At 48.6% G+C, this 12,287-nt stretch overlaps 1 protein-coding gene across 3 annotated transcripts in view; it reads left to right on the top strand.

The window, feature by feature from the left end:
* Nrap (nebulin related anchoring protein) overlaps positions 1 to 12,287 on the top strand; it is a 69,527-nt gene that overhangs the window by 37,986 nt on the left and 19,254 nt on the right. For all 3 annotated transcript variants that reach the window (XM_005352514.2, XM_026781729.1, XM_005352513.2), the window contains 7 exons: positions 609 to 713; positions 3,783 to 3,881; positions 5,439 to 5,543; positions 6,244 to 6,351; positions 6,884 to 6,997; positions 8,815 to 9,012; positions 10,526 to 10,630. In XM_005352514.2, the coding sequence (XP_005352571.1) occupies positions 609 to 713; positions 3,783 to 3,881; positions 5,439 to 5,543; positions 6,244 to 6,351; positions 6,884 to 6,997; positions 8,815 to 9,012; positions 10,526 to 10,630 (834 nt within the window). The remainder of the gene's footprint in view (positions 1 to 608; positions 714 to 3,782; positions 3,882 to 5,438; positions 5,544 to 6,243; positions 6,352 to 6,883; positions 6,998 to 8,814; positions 9,013 to 10,525; positions 10,631 to 12,287) is intronic.

Below are 12,287 nucleotides of genomic sequence, written 5' to 3'. Positions count from 1 at the left end.
GTGTGTGAGAGAGAGAGAGAGAGAGAGAGAGAGAGAGAGAGAGAGAGAGAGAGAGAGAGAGAGAATGGACTGATTTTAGAGAAAAGTCTCTCTTTAAACAGTTTCATTAAAACTACTCATTCATAGCTGGTGAAGAGATGGCAACTCTGCTCCATGCCCCACAGTGGTCGGAGGAAGGAAGTAGCTCCCTGGGAAGACCCGGGTTTTGTGTGAGGGTCTCTCCGGAGCTCTTACTTGGGTTCTGCTGTAGGCCATCATTGTTCTCTCCCCTGCATGTCATTCTAAACGAGAAAACAGCCACAGCAGACAGTGAGGATGCTTTGTTCAGGGGAAGACGCGTCCCTGATGAGGCTGACTGTGCACCTCTGGGTACTCCAGTTAGTGTTGGGTAGGGCCCGGAGGCACCGTCTACAGGGAGACCTCTGATTAAAAAGGGGCTAATTGTATATTTGGGGGCCTCACCCATGACTCTTCAGAAACAGATAAGACAAAGTGGCATTTAATTTGACTCAGCTGGCACCGAGGGCACACTGGGAACTGCTAACAGCCCTTTGCATGTCTGCGCAGTAACAGAGGCCTGCCTCTCCCCTTCCTCTCTCCTTTGTCAGAACCAATACAGGGCAGATGTGAAGTGGATGAAAGGCACGGGCTGGGTCGCCACCGGGTCATTAAATGTGGAGCAGGCGAAGAAGGCAGGAGAACTCATTAGTGAGGTGAGATTTCCTGACAGTGCGTGTGCCGGGCTTGGTGCATTAGGCGTGCAGCATTTCTGTATAAAATTAAAATAATTTCCACTCGAAAGGCAAAGGCACATGAAAGGGCCTCCGAAGCCGGACTAGGGCTGGTAATTAGAGAGAAACCACATACCAAACACACGCCAGGAAGGGCCCACGGAGTCCCAGCAAAAACAAAGTGGGTGACAAGTGGCATTATGTATAATAATGACAGCCAAACAGAGCTCAATTGCCATCTGCCCCTTACCGTCGTAATGAAGCGGCAGGGGGACTCGATGGAAAGGTACGTCGGGGGCACCCAGGAAGTCTTTTCATGACTTCACGCGCGTTTCTTCCTCTGTTACCACAGTATAAACAGTTGGTGAATATTTACGTTGCTGTCCAACACAGGGACAGAGTCGGGTCTTTCTGGTGGGAGGGACACATCCCTTCTGCTGTTTCCAACCTCACTTTCGACAGCCTCCAGTCATCCTAGCTGACCCTAAGGCAGTTCCGTGTATGGGAAGACCCTTTCACCGAGTCTCTCAGCAGCCTCGCTGGGCGGCAGTTTTCAGGTCGGCCTAGTCAGGGCAGGGTTCTACCTCAGTGCCGGCAATACCTTGTCGATTTTTTTTGGTGCCATTCAGGGTCTTTGGGGACGGTCAGCAGAGTCTCTCTGGCCTCTAGATGTCAGAAGCACTCTCTGCCAGTGGTGGCAACCTAAAAGTGGGGCACGGGACAGAATTGTGGCAGCATAGAGCACCTCTGAGAGTCGTGACTGGAAAATCATCACAGGCCCCGCACCATCGAATGTTCCAAATCCGCCCCTCTCCATGCCTGTTGGGAATGGCTGTGTCCAGAAGGCAAAGGAACATTTCACTGGCTTTAGAGCAGACTGGTCCAAGAAGGATCCTTTAGTGTGTATAACCCTGGGAGGCTCCTGAGATATTGTTTCAAAGAGAGTTTCTTATTGAATGCCCTGTTAGAGCACAGCGACAGCCATGTTGGCTTTGTAAGGCCCTTGCTCAATCTTGCAGTTTCCTGTGGGGCTGCATTCTAGTTACTGCACATGAGCGGAAGCTCCTGAACTTGCCCTGTGCCCACTGACCTCATTTTCAGAGACCTTACTCAACACTTAAGACCCAAAGAACCCTGAGTCCTCAGCAGGGTCAGTGCTGCCCCATGTTCTTCAGTGTGGCTACAGAAAGGCCCTCTCAGGAGTACGAACATGAGACAGTGTGGGAGCAAACATCTAGGTTCGAGGATTTACCACCCCACACTCTCGCATTGAGCCCTTCCAGAAAGGAGGTCCTTAACCTGCCCAGTCCAGGCTCCCAGGTGGTTCCCTCATGTGTCTAAGTCTGGCACCGAAGACTGGCAGAGGAGTCCTTTGGCCACAGTGACGTAACTGTGCCATGTCCCTTTCCTCATTCTGCAAGACAGCTGCTTGTTTTCTTAGCATCTTTGCTTCAGACCAGTTTTCAAACTGTATATCAGGCGAGATCTATTTTAATAACTTTCCCCGACTATTTGATGTTTCTAGGTTCTTGTCAAATTGGGATGATTAACTTTCAGAGAGAATACCAGACCCTTTTGAAAGAGCCACAAATGAATATGGACGGGTTTACACACATACACACATGTAGATATACATGCATTAACTCACACACACAATATATGAATTCACAAATACATACACACTATATACATGCATTCACTCACACACACACGCACATGCACAATATAGGAGTTCACAAATACAAGCACATCATATATACATGCACTCACTTTCAAATTCATGTACACACATATATACCAGTATACATGCATTCATACATATATGCACGCATGCATTTACACATGTGTAAATGCAGCCACACATACACACATGTGCATTCACACATTTGCACACATACATCTATTCACATATGTGTAAATAAATTTACACATTGCAAACATGTATACATGTATTTCATGCACATACACATACATGTATACATGCAGTCACACATAGACAAAGACACACACACACACACACACACCCTGTTTGTGGAGCAGGACTCATTAGGGCTAGTCTGTGAAGCCCCCGGGTAGTAAATATTTATAACTTTGCTGATTCACAACTAGCTGGAATGGCGAGCATTCGTTTGTTAGTGAATGTGCGGGCCTTCATTTACAAAACACAGGAGGCTGACCAGATTAAGCGGACCTAAGACAGTGTAGTGCAATATGTACAAATCCAAGCAGACCGTGAGCTGGTGTTTAGAAAATAACATGATTTGGGGGAAATCAACTCCATCATACCATTAAAATTATATTATTCCAGGCCCTGAAAAATTCAAAGAAAGGGGAGCAAACTTAATCATGTTATCCAGAGTTCTCCAACATGAGTCATTTAGCTTTGTGCCAGAATTCACATTTTTTTGTTGTTACTTTGTGTTTTGTTTAATGCATATGTTCCACATCTTCCAAATGCTCTAACAGCTTTCGATGACAGCAATGGTATCCTTTTCCTTATCTGTGCCATAGCTTTGTGAGGATCACCACATATGCTAAGGGACCATGGTCTAAAGTGAATGCACCCTGCATGTTAAAGGCCAGGTCTTGAATGGGTTAATGCCTGCCAAATCATTCCGGGGAAGGAAAACAGAAAGCTTCAGTCGATCAATGTAACTGGGAATGCACTTTCTTGCCACACTAAGATGTGTAAACAACTGCAGCGCAGGGCTTGACGCCCTGGAAGACTGACTTTGGAAGTGTGCAGGGTTTGATGCCCTGGAAAGACTGACTTTGGAAGCGTGCACCCTACAGTATTTTACTGGTGTAATCTAATTTTGAGATGTTGTCTTTGCACTGGGTAGAACTACTTTAATGTTAATTGACATGAGGTTATTCTTAAATTGAAACAAATATTAACCTGAAGGTACCTAGGATATAAAGATGGAGGAAGCCGAATAATAATTATGTTCACAAATTCACTCTAATCTCAAGCAACTGTGATTTTTCTCTTTCAAATGGCATGAAAGAGCAGCACAAAATTCACAGCTTTGATCTTTGCCTGCTCAACAGAAGAAGTACCGTCAGCATCCAGATGCTTTGAAGTTCACCAGTATTAAAGACACTCCGGAGATGGTCCAGGCCAGGATTAGTTATACCCAAGCAGTGGATGTAAGTGATAATGTATATACATTATGAGCCCGAGAGTGGGCTCTCTTTCAGCGGCCTGATTGAAGCGCAGGGGATCTCGGGCCTGCTCCTTCTGTCGTCCTGAGGATGAAGGGTCCCCTTGTCTTTTATGAAGCTCTCCTCTGCAGGGTTGCTTTCTCATTAGGATGCAAATGGGGCGTTCCTGTACTCAGTGTGCCAAGTGGGGGTCTGCACCCCACTGCCCCTCAGATGCTCTCCTTCCTTGTATTTGCATAGCTTAAAGATTTGTAACTAGGAGGCCCCCTCCCCCTTTTCCTTTTGTTCCAAATGTTGTTTTCAGAGCTAGAACTTGGGGTAAAATTCTGTCTAATTGGGATGACGAAGCCTTGCTTGGGACTTCCTGGGATCCGAGGGCAGGGATTGACCTTGTGTTCTCATTTCTCCAAGCTTTAAGAAATGATTTGAGTCTGATTTGTGGATATAAGCCTGACTTTTAAGCCACATCCCACATTCTGTATATTGTCAGAAACCAAAATTTGACCCTATGCTCAGTTCACCAGAGACTAAATGGAACATTGAGGTCTTATAAAAACCTCTCCTAAGCACAGGAATTAACTGGCTGTTACTACTGAGCAAAGAGTCTGTGTGTAAGGCAGACCTGGCTTTTAATATCTTAAAATAGCCAACTTCTGACATGCAAAAATGTTTACCATCCTTGGGCATTCTTTCAAAATCCCCTCTATGGCTTTATGAGAAATTCTGGTTGTATCTTTCTCTACAAGCACCCCCAAAAGGCCTAGGTACTCTTTAGGCTGTGAGATGGAGTGAGTCCCATACTTTGGTTTAGGAACTGAGTTCTTGTTTACCTGTTCATTAGCATCACATTGAATTCTGAGAAACACAGTTGGACAAGAATTTCTTGAGGAGGAAAAACACGTGTTGTGTCCTAACACTAACCAACTCTAGGGGGCGCTGCTGCAATATGTAGAACCTTGGACAGGCCTGATAGGGGCTAGGATGGAAAAACATGATTTAGAAAATTTCTTAGGTGCTATGCTAACTCTGTATGTCATCTAGCAAACTCCAGGCTGCCCGGAGCTCACGTGGAGTTTTCTGGGAAAGGAAACCTGAACTTCCTAGGGGGATATTGATTGGGTCAGGGATCCCAGATGGTGGGAAAGGGAAGAAGGCAGAGGCAGCCCTGGGAAACATCCCTGCAGAATGGTCATTACCTGTGCACCTTCTGGGTCACTATTCCCTGTTGCACAGCTTGAGTGGATAGCCGGATGAGTCGAGCGTGGCCAGACCTCATTTTCTCCAGCTGACACTTGCCTCAGTGGTCCTTAAGAGTGTAGCATTGGTGGTGGGGACCATTTCTACCTGCCATGCTCTGAGTTGGAAAATAGAACCGAGGAGAGAGTGCCATGAATGTCATTGTGCCAGGCAGGAGAGCCCTGGGTGGAGGCTGGGTGATCAGGTCTCTAGGATGATATAGCAGCCGTGGATCCTCCTCCTCGTGGTTGCTGGCTGCATGGGGAAGGTTCTGGGTTTAATGCAAAGTCCTCTCTCGACCCACAGAGATTGTATAGGGAGCAAGGAGAAAGCATAAAGCACCATTACACGCAGACGGTGGACTTGCCTGAAGTCCTGCTGGCCAAGCTGAATGCCATGAACATCAGTGAGGTGAATTTTCCAGACGATGCTGGGTTTAGAGACAGGAGGGCGGTGTGTCTTCATGGGCATGCGTGGTGCCCTGAGCTGTCACTAGGTTGACATTTATCACTTCTCTAAACAAGGGGATCCACACTTGAGTTTGTGGTGGGCCCTTTAAATAGCTGGTCCAGGGCAAGACAGAAACTAACTGGAGAATGACACAGGAGAAGTCCCTGCCTTCCTGCGGAGGCCTTTGGAGGCAGGAGCTGAAATGCAATAGAAGCATCTCAGTAGAGCTCCAGGTAGCTGGTGGCTGTGCCAAGGACACATCTGGGGATGTTAACTCTTCCCCTCCGTAGTTTCTATAAGAACCCTTCTCCCCACCACTCTCGGTCTTTGGTTGAGGCATTTGGCTATTCTCTATCTTGTATAATGAGTTATCCAAACACAGCCGTAGGCTTTCTTAATCCAATGAGCTTGCTGCTCAATCAGATCTAGGTCTATCAGAATTCAGAGCCTTTGTTTGTAAGCAGTCCCCTCTCTGGCGGCTTCCCCTGCCAAGGCTGGGTGGGAGGTGGGATAATCCATTCTAAACCACAGTGATTTTTAGCTCCCAGATGGGGCTGTAGGTGGGAGAGAGAGAGAGAGAGAGACCCACTGCCAACCAGATTCCTATTGGAGAAAAACAGAATGTAGGAGATCATCAGATGTGTGCCTTTCTCCCTGCCAGACACGCTATAAGGAATCCTGGAGCCGACTTCGGGATGGTGGCTACAAGCTGAGATTGGATGCCCTTCCGTTCCAGGCAGCCAAGGCGTCCAGCGACATTATAAGTGATGTAAGCTTCCAATCCGGTGACGACTTTAATCCGAACCTGTTTGGAGTTCTTTTACCTGTCACTCTTGCCTTCTTTTGCCTGTGGATATAATATCCTCTCCTGTCCACACTGACTGTGTCAGGGCGACCGGATAATGACCGGTGAGAGAGAGTGCATCTTACACAAAAAATTCCCTAGCCTGGGGCACAAGGCCGAATGCCCAACTGTAAACATGGAACCTGGGCAGATGAAATGTACCCTCCACCAAGAGTTTTCATAAAGCCGGCCTGTGAAGAGCCTGCTAACAATGCCTGCACCTTCTCCCAGCTCGGGCCGCCCAAGTGCTAACGCTTCAGCCGTTTCAAATTGGAGCCCTTTAGTCATTGGGAGTCTTGCATATGAAAGAATAGACTTTTCAACGACTCCTGCGCGTTTCCTTTCAACTCACCCAGTTACTGTCAAAAGAACAAAACATTTTCGCCCAATACCCACCTCTTCCATTCTGTGTCCCTTGTCCCTGAGCCGGTGCTCTCTCCCGCTCTCTTTCCTTTAGTACAAATACAAAGAAGCATTTGAGAGAATGAAAGGACAGATGCTTGGCTCCCGGGGCTTGGAAGATGACCTCAGCCTCGCACACGCAGTACATGCGACCTCGCTGCAGAGCGGTGTAAGTGGGAGGAGACGGAGGGAGCTCTGGGGCCCACCTGACGACGCTCCTGGCACAGCCAGTTCGGGTCGCCGGCCTCTTGGAAGTGGGTGATGCTTCTGGTGCCAGTTTGCTGTATAGAGTTATGAAATCACCTCTGGGTTTCAGCTGCTTCCACCATAAAACGAGGTTGGGTTTGTGGAGTCCCTAGTTCCTTGCAGGGATGGGCATTCTTTGATTTGGATTTAGGTGGTCTGTGGGATGTATTTGGTCTGCAGAGATTTGTGTGTGTGTGTGCATGCACACATGTGTGCACTGTAGAACGAATTCCTGCAAATGTTTAGAAATGGAGAAAGATTTATGCAAGAAGTTCTACATTGCTGGTTAGAAGGTAGACTGGATTCCTGGAGGCTACAATCTGTTGAAGTTGCTCATAGTTTAGCTGTATAGATAGAGTATGTACTTATTCAGACAAACTCGCATATACACATGAACGTGGATACACATGCACATACACACATGCACATGGTTATGCATGCGTGCACACATGCATATGTGTACACATGCACACACATACACACGGGTACACATGCACACACACATGCACACGGGTACACATGCACACACACATGCACATGGGTACACATGCACACACATACACATGGGCACACATGCACACACATACGCATGCACACACACATGCACACTCACATGCACACGGGTACGCACGCACACACATGCACACGGGTACACATGCATACGCACATGCACACGGGTACACATACACGTACACACACATCCCACTTCATTCTTATCTGTGCTCACCTAAATGAAGGCACCTGGTTTGCATTACCCTCTGACTTTGTATTCATTCTGGCTTATTGATAAGGAGACTGAGTGGCTCAGTCCCTTTCTCAGAGTCAGCTAGAAAGAGGCTCCAACATAGAGACAGTGCAGCAGTCTCTCTCTCTCCTTTCTCTCTTCCTCTCCTTCTTCCTTTCCCTCTCCCCTGACCCACAGCTTCATTTTCTCTCTGCCATTTTTTTTCTGTGTGTCTCCCTTTCCCTTTCCCCAACTGTGCTTTCCGTCTTGGGCTGCTGACCCCTGAGGATGGAATTAGATGGGCGGCCTTGGCATTTTTCTAAGAGTGGGGGCACAATCAGTGACAGGAGAGTGGGAGGTTTGGGCCCAGCAGTTGAATTGAAGGGTCAGAGGACAACTGGCCAAAGGTAAAGGTACGGACGCTGCACCCAAATTCATAGGAGAACTGCCTACCTCACAGTTCCTCCCAAGGCTGGTAGGGCTGGACTGGGCTTCTCCCTCATTTTTCAGGCCATACATTGGGCTTGAGGGATGAATATGCTCAGAACTGGCTTTTCTACTCCCATGGGCTCCAAGATTGACCAGGGAATCCTGGAATGTTTGATGACGTTGTTTGCTAGGTGGGGTAGCAGGGGAATCTGTGAACTTAAGCAGATATTGGGGAAAGATACATTGGGTGGAACACGGGTTGCCCAGGCGTGTTCTTGACACTCTAAAATGGATGGCCTAGGAAATCGAGCAAGAGAGTCACTGGTATTAGATCTGCTTCTTGTCTGTATTTTCCCCCGGTGAGAGAGCCGTGACCTGACCCAGGCCAGTGACTTTCAGAGAACAAGAGTTGCAAAGTTAGGGACCAAACTCAAGCATGCTTATTAGGTCAGTGTCTGCAAGGAAGGGTATGGCCTTGCATCAGTATCTCTGGCTGATGGGACAACTGTATCATAGCTGTTGTCCCCAATGGTCCTGTGCAAATAGTAGCTTTGAAATAGTGGCTGTTGATCTGTCTGCCCCTCTAGGTGAATTATAAGAAAGCCTTTGAACACTCAAAGACTCACTTCCATCTGCCGCTGGACATGGTAACCTTGGTGCATGCCAAGAAGGCTCAGAACCTGGCCAGCGGCCAGGACTACAGACATCCGCTCCCCCAACACACATCCTTGGCGGAAGACCTGAGGCTGAGCTGTGCCAAGAAAGCTCACAAGTTGCAGAGTGAGGTAAAGAGCCCGGGCCTCTCCCTTGGGGCCCTTCTCCTAGCATTTCATATCACAAGGCAGGGACCCTCAAGTTCCTCTTGGCTCTGTGAAACCCCCCAGGGGTTCCTGAGGTCAGAGATCCTACACTCTTCCAAGCCCAAGAGCTCTCCCAGGGTCCGAATGCACAGTTAATTGCAGTGCTCTAGGGAGAACCGTCGCCGGACCTGGAGTGTTTCTACTGAATTCAAAGCATTGAGATGACCTTATCTAGCCCCTACCATATCCTTACATTAACAGTTCCCTTGTCCAGAGAAAATGTACAAGACACAGGCAGGCAAATCAGTCATCTAAGGTGAATCAACCGTACTGGAGGAATGGGTGAGATGCCACATGGGTTTGTGGGTTTTCAGGATTTTCCAGTTTTGCCCCTGGTCTTGGGTTGGGTGGAAACCCTTCTTGCTGTTTTATGGGTAGAACATAGATCAAGGCCAGGCAGTCAGGCATTGGCAATGCCTCCCAGGATCATCTTGGTCCTTGTGAGGTGTCTTTACTTCTCTGGTGGCATGTTTAACCCCTGATACCTGTTCCTCAAGGCAATGAGGCACAGGGGAGTTAGGCAGCCTCACATACATGAAGAAGTGACACGTGCCCTCCCCAAAGGCAGCAGCATCCCTGGTACCCACCTTCCTTCCCAGCCTGCTAGGTCTGCCTGTTCCAGGCATGTGCAAGCAAGAAGCCCTGTGGAGGAAAGTGAGACCTCTGTCTTGGTTCAGCAGTGTGTGCAAGTCAAGCAGGGCTCAGATCCAGAATCTGTCATCTCTTGGAGCATCGTGCCTGTGGACAGCACTTACTGAATGACACAAACTGTCAGGAACCCGAGTGTAGCTATAGGGATCAGGGAACTGCTATACTCATCTCAGGCCATTTGTCACTTACCCTGTCTGGTGCTGTGGTGACAACCAGAAGGCAGCTCACCCAGGGGGTGCTCTGCTGTCTAAGGGGAGTAGATTCGGGGACTCTTTAAACTGTCATTCCAAACCACCCAGCTGATTCTTGCTCTTCCCCACACAGGTACAGACCAGAATAGGTCTTTGCCAAGTTATTTTGGATTGATTCATTAGTTCTTCCTTAACCCATGATTAATTAATACCGCCCGCTGCTGCTGGCTTTTGTTTGAAAGATCAGTTAAACCATTTGTACATTTGCCCCAAGACACCGGACTTTCTAGCTGCAACCCTCTCCAGCATTTATGATTTGATAGTTCACATTAAAACAGAACTCCGTCCGGCCTCCCTGTCACAACTACTCACAGAGAAGTGACAGAGGATGTTTTCCTTCTGACCCACGCGTCCCCAGACGAGCCTTTACGGAGGCGCTCGTGCACCGTTGCTGAGTGGTACCACATCTGTGCACAGACAGATTGATGCTGCCTGGAGCCCTTGGCGTGTGCTCTCAGACAGTGTCCCGAGACCCTGGCTACTCTGGCTTCTTTGTTTGGAGGTTGGCTTTTCTGATGTTTGTCTGTTCCGGGTAGAATCTGTACCGTTCGGACTTGAACTTCATGCGTGGTGTTCCCTGTGTCATCCCTGGCACGCTGGAGATTGAAGGAAGAAAGAAAGCATCCGAGCTCATCAGCGAGGTAAGGTGGAACTCCAGAGTGGGGGGTGGTAGTGTGGGATCTATGGCAGACACCTCAGGGGCTTTCTGTTCCCCTGCTCAGGCCATTGGAGGTTAAGCTGTCACTGTTTGCCTAGTGCAATTCTTGTTGGAGTTTCCATTTAGACCGTGTAAGAATGTTTACTGGGGACTGGCGACATGGCTCAGCAGTAAAGTTCAGTGAGCAAACATGAGGCTCTAAGTTTAGATCCCCAGCACTCACTGAAGCAGCCAGGCACTGTGGTGTGGATCTGTAATCCCAGTTCTCTGGAGGTGGAGGCAGAGGATCCCTGGAGCTCCCTGGCCTACAAGTCTAGCTGAACCAGTGAGCTCCAGGCTCAGTGAGAGACCTGGAGTGGAGGGGGATAGAGAAAGACACCCAACATTGATTGACCTCTGGCTTCACACACACACACACACACACACACACACACACACACACACACACACACACACGAATATCAAGTCAGTTCCTCTATTAATACATAAGACTGATTCAGGAGCTCCTAAGATATACTCTTCCTAGGCCCTTTGAAGAGCAGCCCTATGGTACAATGGAGAACAGGCAGGCTTTGGAAATCAACAAATAAAGGATGGAAATTCTAGGTCAGCTCTCATTTGCTTTGTGACCTCAGCCTAGTTACCTGTCCTCTCTGATCCCTGGCTTCTAAATTAGTCACATGGGGTTATACAGAACATCTCTGTTTGGCTTTGTAAGGATTGGCACCGATTCAAGCCCAGGGTTTCTCTGACAACTGTGTTGAAACAGCAGCTATGCGCTTGTTGATTTCTTGGTAAAAACTAAATAAATAACTAAATAGTCTCAGAATTCTAAGCTCTCTAAGTGCATGGGGAGCCTTACTCACCCTAAGAGGGGACTTGGGTGGATGCTCATGTGGACACAAGGACGGGGCGATGTGGGAATAGTGGGTAGATGTTGGGCCGCAGCCTGCAAGCTAAGGTGGGCAGACAGGGCCGTGTCTGCATTTCCAGAGCAGTCTTTGCATCGAAGCTCTCCAGAACCCATTCCCATCACAGCCCGTGTGGATCCTCAAAGGACCCATAGAGGCTGGGCTCTGCCCGTGGCCTTCTGAGTCCTGGTACAGTCAGGTGCGGTGTGTATGTGTGTGTGTGCACTTGTGTGCGTATGTACACGGGGCCTCGGTGTTATTCCTCAGGGGCCATCCACCTTGCTCTCTGAGACAGGGTTTCTCCCTGACCTGAAACTCCCTAAGTAGTCTAAGCAGGCTGGCCAGTGAGCCCCAGGGATCTGCCCGTCTCTGCCTCCCCAGTGCTGGGGTTACAAGTGTGGAACCCCACGTGCAGTGTTTCTCAGGCATGGGGTTTTGAAGGCACACAGTTGGCATCATGCATCCTTAATGAAGAAGACACCAAGCCTTGTCAGGTCCAGGCTGCATGTGCAGTTGGTGCTGGTCTCCTGGACAGGGAGGAGACTAGCTGGGCTCTAGAATGATCGGCTGGGCAAGAGGCGGCTTTAGTGGTGGCAGCATACACTTATAGTTCCCGTGTCGGGAAGGCAGAGGCAGGGGGATTCTGGGGATCTCTGGTTAGCAAGGCTCACATCCAGTGAGAGACCTGTCTCAAAAAGAAGTATTTATATTGTTCCTGAGGAACAATAC

This window comes from Microtus ochrogaster, chromosome 8, assembly GCF_000317375.1.
Source record: "Microtus ochrogaster isolate Prairie Vole_2 chromosome 8, MicOch1.0, whole genome shotgun sequence".
Classification (NCBI taxonomy): domain Eukaryota; kingdom Metazoa; phylum Chordata; class Mammalia; order Rodentia; family Cricetidae; genus Microtus; species Microtus ochrogaster.
This window is presented reverse-complemented; position numbering and strand designations above follow the sequence as displayed.